The 16,878-nt window shown below is 49.9% G+C and overlaps 1 protein-coding gene across 5 annotated transcripts in view; it reads right to left on the reverse strand.

The window, feature by feature from the left end:
• Positions 1-261: 261 nt before the first annotated feature.
• The window catches only part of LOC119977846 (regucalcin-like), a 40,169-nt gene continuing 23,552 nt past the window's right edge, over positions 262-16,878 (reverse strand). For all 5 annotated transcript variants that reach the window (XM_038819093.1, XM_038819094.1, XM_038819090.1 and 2 more), the window contains 4 exons: positions 16,320-16,535; positions 14,857-14,988; positions 4,852-5,006; positions 262-580 (listed from right to left, as the gene is read on the reverse strand). In XM_038819093.1, the coding sequence (XP_038675021.1) occupies positions 530-580; positions 4,852-5,006; positions 14,857-14,988; positions 16,320-16,535 (554 nt within the window). In that variant the 3' untranslated portion in view covers positions 262-529. The remainder of the gene's footprint in view (positions 581-4,851; positions 5,007-14,856; positions 14,989-16,319; positions 16,536-16,878) is intronic.

A 16,878-nucleotide genomic window follows, 5' to 3' on the forward strand; every position in this document is an offset into this window, starting at 1 on the left:
TGTGCAGAGTCTGCACGCTCTCCCCGTGTCTGCGTGGGTTTCCTCCCGCAGTCCAAAGATATGCGGGTTAGGTGGATTGGCCATGATAAATTGCCCTTAGTGTCAAAAAAAGGTTAAGTGGGGGATACGGGAATAGGGTAGATAGGTAGGCTTGAGTAAGGGCCGGTGCAGAGTCAATGGGCTGAATGGCCTCCTTCTGCACTGTAAATTCTATGATTCACACATTCAACCATCAAAAACAAAATGACACCATACAGAGTCTTGGAAGGAATACTTTTATTGTCTCACAGAAGATCGATTGGTATATTGAGATGACATCACCAACATTTGAGTATTATTCAAATTAACTATTAAGCCAGGATTAGAATATGGGAAAAGTAGAAAAAAAAGATCACGTGGAACAAAAGAGTTTAATGATTTCTCAGTCCATCTGCAAAATGGTATTGTTAGTTTTGTTTGGCTTGCAGTTGATATTGGTCACAGCAGGCGACCAATAACTGCACGGAATACAGGTAGTTAACGGTGTTTTTTATCCTCCATATGAATATGGTGGAAGTCCCTTGACTCCAAGCCCAGTAATCTGAAAGACAGAAAGATGAGGCTCAGCATTAAAGATTATATAACATTGAGGATGTACTCGAGTCCCATGGCGGTGCTTGAACCTACAGTGAGAGTCAAGTTGACACCTAACAGTCTAGTCACAAAGAAGCGACACAGTGCAGATTCTTGAAGAAATTGGTGTTTTTCATAATAAATCCATTTATATATTAAGATGATATTTGAGTAAGTGATGTTAGTCACGGTGATGGAGGAAAAAAAATCATTGAATTATACATGGAAATACCGGACGTTAGAAAGACCTGAGTTTATATTTTAAACCCTGAAGATGGCTGGAAATGTACAATCACTGACAGGAATGGCTGCCGGGTGATTCTCTCAGGGACAAAGGAATCTCTTGCTGATTCCAGACAAGGTACATCTAAAAGCATCCAAAGACTGATTGCCATCTCCTGTAAAGACAAAGGATCGTAATGGCCACCCTATCTCCAAGGTTCCTGGGCAATGTCTGGACTGACTAGTGGGTTCTGGTCTCCACTTGGAATATACAAAGGAGGGGTTAAAAGTTAGCTGGGAAAAGTGTGTGCTAGGAAGATAAGCCGTTGGACGTTTTTCAGACTAAAGGTGGGTGATACAGGAGGAGAAGCAGTACAGCTGCAAAAATAGCCATCTTTTGCCATTGTGCCTCTGAAAAGAGCACTCCACCCAAATCCACTTCCCAACAACCCCTTAACCTAAACTTCACATCCCTGGACACTAAGGGCAATTTAGCTTGGTCAATCCAGCTAACCTGCACATCTTTGAACTGTGGGAGGAAACTGGAGCACCCAGAGGAAACCCACACAGACACGGGGAGAATGTGCAAACTCCACACAGATAAAGTTTGCCAAGGCCCGAATTGAATCCGGGTCCCTGGCGCTGTGAGGCAGCAGTGCTAATCACTGTGCTGCCCTTGAGTCTCTTTCTTTTTCTGACTGTGGAAGTCAAAGCAAGCAGCAAGAGGATCACAACTGGAAAGAGAACTGAATGATTTGACTGCCAAATTGACTGATTCACTATTCACCTCTACTGGAATCACATCGTAATGGTTGCACACTTCATCATTGACTCCTGGCAAGTCAAGGACTGTTTCATACCCCTTTTTAGTTTTATTTTCTACTATTGGACTCATTTTTCACTCATTAATCTGTATGACTATATAGGCATGTGTTTTACCATTATTACTTGCTTTTTAGTTGTTAATAAACTCACTCTATCTTTAACTCAAGAATTCCCAGTTAAATTGGATCATTTATTAAATGTAGCTATTGGGTCTGGAAAAGAGAACCTTGTTAGATTAAACCTTGTTGCTCCCAGCAGAGGGAGGTGTGTTGGGAGGGAGGGGGAAGCGTTGGATAAAGATAGGGGGCGCGATTCTCCCAGACAGGGAGAAATCGTAAGGCTGGCGTCAAATCCGGGCGGGTTTGACGCCAGCCCCCCCCCCCCCCCCCTCCCCGACCGGGAACCGATTCTGGTCCCCGGTCGGGGCTAGTATGCCGCGGCCGTAAACTCCGGCATCGCGGGCTTAAAGAATTTCGTTAAGCCCGCTTGCCAGAGTTTGCGCCGGCTGACGCGTCACATGACGTCAGCCGCGCATGCGCGGATTGGAAGACTCCAACCCGCGCATGCGCGGATGACGTCATCGCGCATTTGCGCGAAACCCGCACATGCGCGGGCCGGGATGCCCCTCAGCCGCCCCGCGAAGTGATATAGCGGGGCGGCGGAAGGACAAAGAGTGCACGGGTATCGGACCCTCTGTGGTACTGCCGTGCCAATCGGTGCCATGGTTTTCAAAATCGGGACTTTACGGCCGTTTTTACGAACGGCCAGACCAGGTGTGTTTGCCGTTCGTAAAAACAGCCGTAAAGGGCTTGGACTTCGGCCCATCGGCCAGCTGAGAATCGCTGCTGGCCGTAAAAAAACGGCGGCAGCGATTCGTGTCGGGAGTTGGGCGTGGGGGGGGGGGGGAATAGCGGGAGGGCGTCAGACTAGCGTGGCCGTAAAATTTTACGAACCCCGCTATTCTCCGCACCGTCGTGAGTGCGGAGAATTGCGCCCAGAGAGCCTGTCCTCCCTCCTCACCTGGGTCTGTAATACTTTGGGGGCATCCCAGCCAGAGAGTGATAAATCGGGCACCCGGACCAGCAATTTTTATGGGAATGTCACCTGGGAGTGATTGCAACACATTTCATTCAATTGCAATCCATAAAATTAAATATCAGGCACTGTGCACAAGAATTGCCCGATCTGATTCCACCTGTTTTTGCACCACAGCCCTGGATGAGTTTCTACTCATTTACCTACGACATTACGGGCAGCACGGTAGCATGGTGGTTAGCATAAATGCTTCACAGCTCCAGGGTCCCAGGTTCAATTCCCGGCTGGGTCACTGTCTGTGCGGAGTCTGCACGTCCTCCCCGTGTGTGCGTGGGTTTCCTCCGGGTGCTCCGGTTTCCTCCCACAGTCCAAAGATGTGCGGGTTAGGTGGATTGGCCATGATAAATTGCCCTTAGTGTTAAAGTAAGGTTAATTGGGGGGGGGGGGGGGGGGGTACTGGTATAGGGTGGATACGTTAGGCTTGAGTAGGGGGTGATCATTGCTCGGCACAACATCGAGGGCCGAAGGGCCTGTTCTGTGCTGTACTGTTCTATCTTCTGAGCTTTCTGCTTTGGATAAGCATTCTACTAGTTTTACTTGTGTGCTAATGTGACTGTACCAATCTGTTTGGTACAAACATCCCATACTAGAGGCTACAGAGGGAAACATAGAAAATAGGAGCAGGATTTGGCCATTCGGCCCTTCGAACCTGCTCTGCCATTCAATGTGATCATGGCTGATCGTCGAACTCAATGCCATATTCCTTCATTCTCCCCATACCCCTTGATGCAATTAAGATCTAAACATTATCTATCTTTTTCTTGAATACATTCAGTGACTTGACCAGCACACCTTTCTGTGGTAGGGAATTCCACAGGTTCACCACCTTCTGAGTGAAGACATCTTCCCTCATCTCAGTCCTAAATCGTTTACCCTGTATCCTGAGACTGTGTCCCATGGTTCCAGACTCCTCAACCAGGGGACACATCCTCCCTGCCAACCCTGTTAGAATTTTATACATTTTAATCAGATCTTCTCTCATCCTTCTAAACTCTAGTGAATACAAGCCCAGATGAACCAATTTCTCCTCATTGGGCAGTCCCACCAATCCCAGTATCGGCCTAGTGAAACTCTGCTGCACTCCCTCTGTGGCAAGTCCTTTCTCAGGTAGGGAGACCAAAACTGCTCACAATGCTCCAGGTGTGGACTCTCCAAGGCCCTGTAGTACGATATCTCTACTTCTGAATGGATGGCATGGTGACTTGTCACTTATGTGATCTCACTGATGTCACCTTCATAGGCCAGCACATTGGGTGGCACGGTGGCGCAGTGGTTAGCACTGCTGCCTTGTGGCACCGGGTACCCGGGTTCGAACCGGCCCTGGGTCACTGTCTGTGTAGAGTTTGCACGTATTCCCCGTGTCTGCTTGGGTCTCACCCCCATAACTCAAAGATGTGCAGGGTAGGTGGATTGGCCGCGCTAAATTGCCCCTTAATTAGAAAAGAAATTGGCAACTCTAAATATAAATTTTTAAAAAGATAGGCCTGCACATCATTGAGCATTAGAAAAATGCTTGAAATAACGACAGATTACAAATTACTCTTCTACGTATCATGTATGTATATGGTGGACATTTTGGCTAAGATCCTGTGCCAGAAAATATTAGAATCGTAGAATTTTACAACAAATAGTTATCAAATAATTATCCACTTTTTAAAAAACCTACTGCAGATTCCGCTTGCGCTATTAGTTCTGGCAGAGAATTCAAGATGGAAATTGATTCTGACCCAATTTTAGGTTCATGGCTTGCAGTCCACTGACTGACAGCATGTCGTGGCACGGTGGCACAGTGGCTAGCACTGCTGCCTCACAGTGCCAGGGACATGGGTTCAATTCCAGCCTTGGATGACTGTCTACGTGGAGTTTGCACGTTCTCCCCGTGTCTGCGTGGGTTTCCTCTGGGTGCTTCCTCTCACGATCCAAAGATGTGCAGCTTAGGGGTGCAGGCTCGATGGGCTGAATGGCCTTCTGCACTGTAGAGATTCTATGGTCTATGTTCCCCAACAGGCAGTGCCAAGGTCTAAAAAGTTCAGAATTATGAAACTTACGAGAAACACTTGTGATTTTGCCAGCTATAACACTGTAGAATCCACCTACCTTAAAAATACCCCCTGCTTCCGGCTGCCTTCGTTTCCACTCTTCGTCCATTGCATCTGCTGCTGTTGTGACATAAAGTTCCGAGTAATCCTTTCCCCCAAAGCAACAAGATGTCGTCTTGTCAACTGGGAGTTTCACTGTCTGGATTCTTTTACCTGAGGGAAATAATTTCATCTGTCATATTTTGTTTTCACTTTAAGACTTCACTCTGTGGCTAAAATGAGGATTTGGATTAGTCGGCTGGTATTGGATTTACTGAAGAATAAATAGGTTAGCAGAGATGCTATGTCTTTCAATCTGTCATAATAAGTTACGAGAGAAATGAAATGAAATTAAATGAAAATCGCTTATTGTCATGAGTAGGCTTCAAATGAAGTTACTGTGAAAAGCCCCTAGTCACCACATTCCGGCGGCTGTTCAGGGAGGCTGGTACGGGAACACACCTATTGTCAATATCCTTAAGTAACCTTCATGTGGTTTCATTATAACCCAATCAAATTAAGTCAACACACCTTCAGTGATGGCTACTCCAGCATCCCTTGCATTTTGGTTGGTTGAATCCCCATGAGTAGCTGCCCTTGACCCTGTATTAATTTTCAAATCTTACCCCTGGATTTTCCCTGTCATCTCTGCAGCTTCCTCCAGTCTTATTTACTGATCTTATAAAATGTATCCTTTCATGGGATGTGGGTGTCAGTGGCAAGGCCAACATTTGTTGCCCATCCCCAATTGCCCTTGAACTATGTGCATTGCTCGGCCATTCCAGAGAGCAGTTTGGAGTCAACCACATTGCTGTGGGTCTGGAGTCACAGTAGACCAGACCAGGTAAGAACATTTGTGATTCAGGTGGATTTTTACAACAATCGATGGGCACCATTCCTGAGACTAGCTTTCAATTCAATTTGTTCACGGAATTTAAATTCCACCATCTGCCATGGTGGGATTTGAACCCATATATCTCCATTAAATGAAATGAAAATTGCTTATTGTCACGAGTAGGCTTCAATGAAGTTACTGTGAAAAGCCCCAAGTCGCCACATTCCGGCGCTTGTTCGGGGAGGCTGGTACGGGAATCGAACCGTGCTGCTGGCCTGCCTTGGTCTGCTATCAAAGCCAGCAATTTAGCCCAGTGTGCATTATCCTGGACTATTTATTGGATTGCTAATGTAGTGACATTAGCACTACATTCCCATCATTCCCTAACACCCTTATACCCCATTTATCCTTCAGCCCTTAGACTTTAAAAAATATATTTTATTCCAAACACAAAACAACAAAAAAAAACAACCAAGTTACAAACAGTTTGTCATTATCCCCCTTTTCACCCCTTAACTACTGCAATACCAATCCCCCCTGCCTCCGCCCAACAGACCCCACACCCACTGGCAACAAACAGATCCTTAAACAGAGACAGAAAAAGCCCCCATCTTACGTAAAATCCTTCTTCTGACCCTCTAAATGTGAACTTAATCTTCTCCAGTTGTAAGAACTCCGCTATATTGGCCAACCATGGCGACACCTTCGGCAGCGCCGACCACCTCCATCCCAGTCAGATTTGCCGCCGGGTGATCAGAGTGGCGAAGGTCACAGCATCGGCCCCCTTCCCCTCTAGTTGCTCCGGCTGCTCCAAAACACCAAAAACCGCCACCAATGGGCACCAATGGACAATCTCTTTTAAAAAATAAATTTAGAGTACCCAATTAATTTTTTCCAGATAAGGAGCAATTTAGCGTGGCCAATCCACCTACGCTGCACATTTTTGGGTTGTGGGGCGAAACCCATGCAAACACGGGGATAATGTGCAAACTCCACACGGACAGTGACCCAAAGCCGGTATCGAACCTGGGGCCTTGGCGCCATGAGGCAGCAGTACTAACCCACAGCGCCACCATGCTGCCCCACCCCCACCATCTCTGACAGCATCTCGAAAATCCATGCCCAGAATCCCACCAACTTCGGGCACAACCAAAACGTATGGACAAGATTCACAGGCCCCCTCGCGCACCTCTCGTATTTGTCCTCAACCTCCGGGACAACACACTCATGCGAGCCCGAGTCACATGGGCCCTGTGCACCACCTCAAACTGTATCAAGCCCATCCTGGCACAGGATGATGTCGCATTCACCTGGTGCATAATTTCCCTCCAGGCCCTCCACCCCCCAAACTCTATCCCCAGCTCCTCCTCCCATTTCAGTCTTCTCCCCTCCACTGGCGCCTTCTCCGTTTCTAGCAACCACCCATAAATATCTGCAATCTTCCCTTCCCCCAGTTCATCCTGAGTTAGCAACTTATCGAGTAGAGTATACTTTGGCAAATGAGGGAACGAGGGGAACTCCTTTTGTATTAAATCATGCGCCCGGAGGTACCTCAATTCACTTCCTCTCGGCAGCTGGAACTTCACCCGCAACACCTCCAGACTCGCGAATCTCCCTTCTACGAACAGATCTCTTACCCACACTACCCCTTCCCTCTGCCAGCTCCTGTACGTCACGTCTATCCCAGCTGGTATGAACCTATGATTCCCGCATATTGGGGCCAGTACCAACATACCCTCTACTCCAAAGTGCCGCTTCAGCTGGTTCCATATCTTGAGGGAAACACCATGACCGGGCTGTTGGCATACCTATCTGGGGAGAATGGGAGGGGCCAGGGCCCTGATGTACGCCCCCACATAGGAGGCCTCCTCCACCCGCACCCATTCTGACCCCCCTTCCCCCCCACCACCGTCTCACCTTCTCCACGTTTGCCGCCAAGGAGTAATATAGCGGGTTTGGGAGCGCAGCCCCTCCAACTGCTGACTTCTCTGCAAAAAGACCCTCTGGATCCTAGACGTCCCAACCATGGGCCACCCATGTTCCCAGATACCAAAACCTTATTGTGGCCAGCTTAAATGACAAGGCTCCCAAATTCTAAGCATTCATGGGAATACCTCACTCTTTGCCACATTCAGTTTACACCCAGAAAAGGCGCTAAACTTCCCTAGTAGGTTCATTATTATCCCCATACACTCTAGTGGGTTTGAAACATATAGCAACAGATCATCTGCATACAGTGACACCCTATGCTCCCTACCTCCCCTTTCAAAGCCCTTCCACTCTCTTGACGGCTGGAGCACAGTAGCCAAAGGCAAACAGCAGCGGGGACAGCGGGCATCCCTTTCTCGTGTCCCTACTTAGTCCAAAATATCCTGAACTCATCGTGGGAGTGTCAGACGGCAAATGCACCCACAGACTGAAAATTGGCCTGAACCGCCCCAGGATCTCAAACTAGTACCTCCATTCTACCCGGTCAAAAGCCTTCTCCGTGTCCATTGATTTAATAATTTCCGGCGCTTTACCCCGAGACGGAATCATTATCACATTCAGCAGGCTCCTGGTGTTGCTCGATAACTGCTGCCCCATAACAAAACCTGTCTGATCCTCAGAGGCCACCTCTGGCACACACCCCTCCAGCCACCAAGCCAGCACCTTAGCATTTAACAGGGAGATGGACCCTTAAGACCCACACACCACTGGGTCCTTATCCTTCTTTGGGATAAAAAGAGATTGATGCCTGAGCCAGCATGGCCGGCAACCCCCCCCCCCCCCCACCAGCAAATCATTACACATCCCCAACTTTGCTGAATACTTAATAAAATTCTACTGGAGAGCCATCCGGCCTCAATGCCTTCCCCAACTGCAACAACCCAATGGACTCAATTGTCTGCTGTATTCCCAATAGTGCCTCCAATCCCTGTCCTTCCCTCCCTCCATCTCCAGGAATACCAACCCATCTAAAATATGTCCCATCTCCGTATCCTCCCCCCGGGGCTCAGATCTATACAGCCCAGGGATAAAAGGCCTTGAATGCCTCATTAAGTTTCTCTGGCGTTGTCACCAACCATCCTCCCCCAGCCCTCACTTGCGCAATCTCCCATGTGGCCCCTGCCGCCTCATCTGATATCTGATATGCAGTCAACTAGCCTTCTCCCTATACTCATAAAACACTCCCCTTGAGCAACGAAGCTGACCCACCACCCACAGTGGCATAGTGGTTAGTACTGCTGCCTCACAGATCCAGGGACCCAGGTTCAACTCTGTGTGGAGTTTGCACTTTCTCCCCAAGTCTGCGTGGGTTACCTCCGGGTGCTCCGGTTTCCTCCCAGGATGTGCAGATTAGGTGGACTGGCCACGCCAAATTGCCCCTTAGTGTCCAAAAGATTAAGTCGGATTACTGAGTTACAGGGACAGGGTGGAGGCATGGGCTTAAGTTGGGTGCTCGTTCCAAGGGCCAATGCAGACTCAATGGGCCAAATGGCCTTCTTCTGCACTGCAAATTCTAAGATTCTATGATTCCCGTGGCCACTGAGTACCGTCGATTCACTTCTACAATGGCATCCAGCAACCTCTGTCTCTCCGCCTTCTCAACTTTGCCCCTGTGGGCCTTGTATGATATAACCTGCCTCCAGACCACTACCTTCAACGCTTCCCAAAACCTCCCCATTCTGGTTAAACTGCACGTTAGTCCTTTATCACCGAGGCTGCCATCTCACAGAATTTCGTGTCTTCCAGAAGCGCCGAATCAAACCTCCACACGGGTCCTTGCGCTCGGCCTGTTTCGAACGTCATGTCCACATAATGTGGCACATGGTCCGAAATCACTATAGCTACATATTCCACCCCCACAATCACCGGGAGTATTGACTTCCCCACCACAAAAAGATCTATACGGGACTTTACCTGATGTACATGGGAAAAGGAAACCTCCATGGATCCACCCCCCAGTCTGGTCCATAAATACCCTCAGGCCCTCCGTCGGTGATTTTACTTGACCTGACCACTGACTTGAGGTTGAACCTATCAATCCTTGGGCCTAACATGCAATTGAAGTTGCCCCCATTAACAGCTGATGTGAATCCAGCTCCAGGATGGATGCCAACGTCTTCTTAACAAAGTCTGCCTTGTCCAAGTTGGCCGCATAGACATTTACTAAAACAACCGGTGCCCCGCCAAGACCCCGCACACCTGCCTCCCGGGTCCCGCACATCACTGGCTCCCACAAATACCACCCTTTTACTAAGCAGGATCGCAACCCCCCTTGACTTAGAGTCAACCCCTACCCTCTCTTTCTTAGCCGCATCTGGTCATTCACCCACAGGTTTGTGTCCTGAAGGAAGACAGCATCTCCCTTTAAACCCCTTAAATGTGCGAACATTCGTGACCGTTTCACTGGACCATTCAGCCCCCACGTCACTATCCTCACTGAGGGTTTCTGAACCCATCCTCGATTAAAGTCCATCATCCCCACTTAGCTCGAAACTCGTCCTACCTCCAGGCTCCACTCTGGTTCGGGCCGCCCCCTCCACTCAACCCCAAAGTCACCGGTGTCTCCAGCACATTCCCCAAAAGCCTCCCCCCTGCCCCATCCCCAAACCCCTCTGCCTTAGCACCATGCCTCCACCTCCTACCCAACCGCTCCCCGCTCCCTGCCCCCCCCCCCCTCCCCCCCCTCTCCCCCCCCCTCTCCCCCCCCTCTCCCCCCTCTCCCCCCCCCTCCCTCTCCCCCCCCCCCCTCCCCCCCCTCCCTCTCCCCCCCCCTCCCCCCCTCCCTCTCCCCCCCTCTCCCCCCCCTCTCCCCCTCCCCCCCTCTCCCCCCCCTCTCCCCCCCCTCCCCCCCTCCCTCCCCCTCCCTCTCCCCCCCCTCCCTCTCCCCCCTCCCTCTCCCCCCCCCCTCCCTCTCCCCCCCCTCCCTCCCCCCCCCCCTCCCTCTCCCCCCCCCTCCCTCTCCCCCCCCTCCCTCTCCCCCCCCCCCTCTCCCCCCCCCCCTCTCTCTCCCCCCCTCTCCCCCCCCCCCTCTCTCTCCCCCCCCTCTCTCTCCCCCCCCCTCTCTCTCCCCCCCCCCCCCTCTCCCCCTCCCTCTCCCCCCCCCCTCCCTCTCTCCCCCCCCCTCTCCCCCCCCTCCCTCTCTCCCCCCCCCCCCTCTCCCCCCCCCCCCCTCCCTCTCCCCCCCCCTCTCCCCCCCCCTCCCTCTCCCCCCCCCTCCCTCTCCCCCCCCCCTCCCTCTCCCCCCCCCTCTCCCCCCCCCTCCCTCTCCCCCCCCCTCCCTCTCCCCCCCCTCCCTCTCTCCCCCCCCCCCTCTCTCCCCCCCCCTCTCCCCCCCCTCCCTCCTCCCCCCCCTCCCTCTCCCCCCCCCTCCCTCTCCCCCCCCCCCCCCTCCCTCTCTTCCCCCCCCCCTCCCTCTCTCCCCCCCCCTCTCCCCCCCCCCTCTCATCCCCCCCCCTCCCTCTCCCCCCCCTCCCTCTCCTCCCCCCCCCCCTCCCTCTCCCCCCCCCTCCCTCTCCCCCCCCTCCCTCTTCCCCCCCCCCTCTTCCCCCCCCCTCTTTCCCCCCCCCCTCTTTCCCCCCCCCCTCTCCCCCCCTCCCTCTCCCCCCCCCTCTCCCCCCCCCCTCCCTCTCCCCCCCCTTCCCTCTCCCCCCCCCCTCCCTCTCCCCCCCTCCCTCTGCCCCCCCCTCTCCCCCCCCCCCAGGCTACCTGTCGCAGCCTCCTCCTCCTCCTCCACACTGCTTCCGTTTACTAGCATCTTCTGCTAGCATAACCACTTCCACCTGGAGATCTACACAATGAACCCCACCTAAACCACCCCTCACCCACTCTGCTTCCCCCACCCCCCACCTTCATCCTTCGGAAAGCCCCTACCAGGCCTCCCCTGCCAGAAAAAAAAAAGACATTTGAAGATTTCTACCGGTGATTTTACAGATCAGAGTCCATAGGGGAGAAAGAAGAGATGGGGTGGTACTTATTTGGGTTGATGTTTCCAGAGGTAGGTGAGGGGAAGAAACAAGGATTGGAAGAGTCACTGGGGCTACAAGAAATAATGGAGGGGGTATGGTTGATACAATCCCGGAAAGCACCAGGGCCAGATGGACTCACTGTAGAGTTATATAAACAGTTTCTGCCAGAACTAATACCCCATCTCCTGGCTATGTACAGTGAATCAATGGCGCAGCCTAAATTTCCAACCACGCTCACACAGGCCTCTATTGTGTTGATACCTTAAAAGGATAAAGGCCCAACAGAATGTGGATCTTATAGACTCATCTCCCTGCTAAATGCAGATATTAAGATCCTGGCCAAGGTACTAGCAAGACATTTAGAAGGTACCGGAGGTGGTCTCGGAGGACCAAACTGAGTTCATTAAGGGGCGGCAACTAGTTAGCAATATCGATGGATGCAGAAAATGCCTTCAACCAGATAGAATGGAGATACCTATTTGAGACTCTAAGGAGGTTTGGATTTGGACCATTATTTATAGCATGGAAACGGTTATTATATACCGCACCCACGGCAAGTGTGAGGACAAATGGGATGGACTCAAGGTATTTTAGGTTACACAAGGCAATGCAGCAAGGATGCCTGAGGTCACCATTGTTATTCGCACTAGTGATTGCACCCCTTGCCATTGTATTGAGACAGTCCGGCGATAGGAGGGATATTGTTAGGGGAGACAGAGTGCATAAAATATCACTCTATGCCAATGACCTACTGTTATACGTATCAAACCTGCTGGAGGCTATGGACAAAATTATGGATCTATCAGGGAATTTTGAGAAATTCTCGGGATATAAGCTAAATCTATCAAGGAGTGCGGTATTTTTTGTGAATACCCAGAGAGGTTTTACCATTCAAACTGGCCAAAACAAGATTTAGATGCTTGGTTATACAAATAACACATGACTGAGACACGATGCTCAAATGGCCCTTGTCCAGTTTGGTTGAGGTAGTGAAAGGGGATTGGAGGAGGCGGAATTCCCTGCCGTCGTCCCTGGCAGGAAGAAGATGCACGTACTACCGAGATTCGTGCATCTCTTTCGCATGATGCTGAAACTCCTCCTTGATGAAATCCACCAACTGCTCCACAGGCAGTGGGGTAGGTGATGACAAAGCTCCCAACTCTGCCATACTCTCAGTTACTGCGGCACCAAGATCCTCCGCCTCTTCAGCCAAGGCTTTACTCGACTTTTACCGGGTGTCGTAGCCCGCCAGCGTTCCACTTTGGAGGGGGAACCAACTCTCTCCACCTATTCTGCACCTTTTACAAACAAAGTGCCCATTAGCTGTTCAGAAAGGGCAAAAACCGAAGCTTCCAAGCAGGAGCCACCTTGTGTGCGACCGATTAGCTCTTGGCCGCCACTGGAAGTCCCGATCCTCAGATGTTTTTACCCTTCACCCACCATTAGTCACTTCGATCTTCTCTCTGCAACACCCTTCCTAAGCCCATCATCTGTCATTTTTTTTCTTTCCGCCTTTAGAAACCTTTTTTAAAAAAAACAGATCATTTTAAATTACACCCCCCCCCCCCCCCAAATTTTCCATGATAAGCATCCATGTCCCATATCTACATCTGTTTGAGAAGTTTTGAGGTGTTTTTTGCCTTAATGGAAATATATAAATTGGTCAGATTTTTACGATTATCTTACAGAATGAACTAAAGGTTTTACCATTTCTTTTTTCCCCTTCCTGTCTTTGAGGACCTCATGGTACTCGGTATTGCAAACTATGCAAGTATCGTTAAAATTTATCCAATGTAGTCAATCAGAACCAGGGTTAAAATCTTTATAGATATACTATATCTAGGATTGTGTGCTTGAAGCAATTCTGATGAACTACAAAGGGCCATTGTTGTTGTATTTATAGATTTGCCTTGGCAAGGAGGGATGTGGAAAAGTGTTACAGAGTCTGACATCGTGGTCTTGTACCCATGACCTGCCCAATCCACCTGCTGCTCACTTCTCCTCATGCCAGTCTATACAGATAAGCCCACCATGCTAAGGAATAACAGCAGAGGCCCTGTGGCAGCAGGAATGTAACAGACACACCACCATTAATTTTCTTTTTCCAATTAAGGGGCAATTTAGCATGGCCAATCCACCTACCCTGCACATCTTTGGGGTGAGACCCACGGGGAGAATGTGCAAACTCCACACGGACAGCGAGCGGGGGCCAGGATTGAACCCGGGTCCTCGGCGGCGTGAGGCAGCAGTGCTAATCACTGGGCCACCGTGCCGCCCACGCCACCATTAAAAATCACCAGATCCCAGAGCCCGCTAACCTGGCTGCAATCTGCCACGCCAACCTTGCGCACTCCTCAACCATTTCTGCACTGGCCAAGGCCTTTGAGTGACAAATTGGTACAAGTGGGGCCTTGCAGGGAACTCGGACTGCAGCTGTGGTGCAACCCAATCAATGACTCACATCATTGAAAACGGCCCCCTGACAGAATTCAGAGGAGGGTTCAGAAAGCTCAATTTAGCCATTGTGAAAGCTGTTGGCTGGCTTGGTGATTACTGCTAATAAGCAAACCATGATGGGCAGCTCGGTGGCACAGTGGTTAGCATTGTTGCCTCACAGCGCCAGGGACCTGGTTCAATTCCGGGCATGGGTCAACATCGTTGCGGAGTTTGCACATTCTCCCAGAGACTGCGTGGGTTTCCTCCAGTGCTCCGGTTTCCTCCCACAGTCCAAAGATATGCAGATGGATTGGCCATGCTAAAATTGCCCCTTAGTGTCCAGGGTTGTGCAGGTTAGGTGGGGGTTGCAGAGATAGGGGAGGGAAGTGGGCCAACGTCAGGTGTTCTTTCAGAGGGTTGGTGCAGACACGATGATCCAAATGGCCTCCTTCTGCACTGTATGGATTCTATGGTTCTATAGTTCTATGATAGCCCGCATGGTGAGTTATCGTTCTCAGTCAAGTTTTCAGGAGGAGTTTCCTCCGGAGTTTTCAGGAAATGGAAAGAGATATTGAACATTGACTTATGGTTTAATGTTGCTTGTGAGTAGATCACCCGTATTACTAATCATAGCCTAACATTGATAATTTGCTGGCACGAGAATATTATGTGAGAGATTAAGGGGAAGTAAAAGTATAATTAATTCTTACACTAGTATTGAGACGTCAAAATAGTAAATGGTTGTAGTTTTCTGAAGCATGATACTGGACACCACTCGTTACAGATTGAATTGATTTACCGGTTTCTGGATCAATACGAAGGACTCTTCCACCATTATAGCAGGCAATCCAAAGCTTCCCTTCTGCATCGATGCACTGTCCATCTGGAATAGCCTCCTCCTGTTCAAGCTTGTACACAAGCCTTCGATTGGCTACAGGGTTATTTGAAATAAATTAAAGACTTATCAATTGGAAAATTAATAAACCCCTTCCCAATAAAGAATTGGAAACTGATATAAGCTTCCCTGACCAGGTTCTTCCCAGTGGGGGTTGAAAGACCTAAGTTTACTATTTATGTCAATTTCTCATGGGTTAATGAGATTATAATAATAGACAGAATAATTTGACTTAAATGTTTTAACCAATGCACATTGTGGATAAAAGAATTTTAGTTGGGTAGGGCAGAATTTGACTTCCTCCACCGGGGGGGTGGGGGGGCTAAAAATGTTGCTTATCCTTTGCATCAGGCTTCCGCCCACTCCAACATTTCCACAATTTCACGCTTGGATGGACAAGGCTATGACAGGCCACCACGCCCTTGCCCCTATGGAGGCCCTTAAGCTGCCAAGTTTGACCACAAGGCCATTTCTCACCCAACCTTAAAATTCTTGGGCTAGTGGGAGGAGTTCAGGGTGGGGGGAGGGTTGGGGCATGGTAAATGTCTCCAGCATCAGCCTTCTTTTAGCAGCAGGCTCCTCCTCCCACAAACAGGTCTGGCACCTACTGGTACTGTCTTCCTATTCTAGCCTCTCCACCAACACTTCCAACTCTGCATCCACTCCCCCACCCTCCCAGACCTCACCTCCCCTCCACATCCGGAGGTCCCACACACTAACCTGGTCCTGGATTCCCGGGACTTAGGCTCAGGAGTTCTGCTTGGTTTTGCTTTAGTACTTGATGAAAGGAGAGCACACTGGCAGACAGCACTCCCTCAGTACTGCACTGAATCCTAACCTGGATGATACAATCACCACCGGTTAACAGCTAGCTGAGCTAAGCTGACATGGCTTGGAAGGGCTGCTGTGAGTGAAGTAAAAAAAAAAATTGAACAAAAGTTTGGCTTAAAAAAAGGTTTACCTGTCACTCACATAAAACCCCATCGTCCTCAACAAAGATTGAATATCTGTCATGGACCAAAGCAAGTAACATAAGCAGAGTTTTGCAATCTTAACGTGTTGCCTAAGACTGACAGGGCTCAGGTTCCAGCACAGAAACCGTGTTGAGTTTCCGATCTGAGATGTGTCACCAGTGAGGCACCAAGGGACAATCAGGCATTTCCTCCATTGGCCTTGAAGAGCAAGCCCAGTATTGTTTGCACAGGGTGGGTCAGGAACAGCCTTACTCTTTCTTACTTCCAGCCACCTATAATGTTCTGCAGAGAAACTGAGAAGGCAAGGACATACTTTTCTAAAAAAAAATATACACATCAACACAGAATGGCTCAATACAACGAGCAAATGTGTGCATTTTGAAATTCACTTACAGATTTTTCCTGACTGCAGGTTGTAGTCAAATGCGTCCACAGCAAATGATAAGCTGTCTATATAATAGAAGACCTTGTGATCCGGTGACCAAGCCAGGCCGTTCGAAATGTCCACTTGGTCAAAGTGCTTAACCACAGAGTGATCAGTCTGCAGGGAATACAATGATCCCTGATGTCTTTCTACCTCAGCTGGACGAATCTCCATTGCCATGGTCCCTGTAGCAGAAGTCAGCATTAGCCCTGTGAACATTGACCATTGCAGTTTTCCAAATGCATCAACCGCCTTCTTTCTGATCCGCATGCCAACTTCCCATTACTGAGACGGCAGGCGTGAATCCACAACCCCGTGCTCCCAATAGGGAAGTCACATTCACACAGAGTGTAAACGAGAGATAATGTAACCAAGGATCAGGCAATAACTATTATTCACTCGGTTATAAACATTAATCCTCATGTCTAAATTTCATGATGTAGCAAGAAAGGACACATGGACAGAGTGGATAGAAAGCAGCTGCTCCCCTTAGTTGAAGAATCAATAACAAGGGGGTATCATTTTTAG

This window comes from Scyliorhinus canicula, chromosome 14, assembly GCF_902713615.1.
Source record: "Scyliorhinus canicula chromosome 14, sScyCan1.1, whole genome shotgun sequence".
In the NCBI taxonomy this organism is placed as follows: Eukaryota; Metazoa; Chordata; class Chondrichthyes; order Carcharhiniformes; family Scyliorhinidae; genus Scyliorhinus; species Scyliorhinus canicula.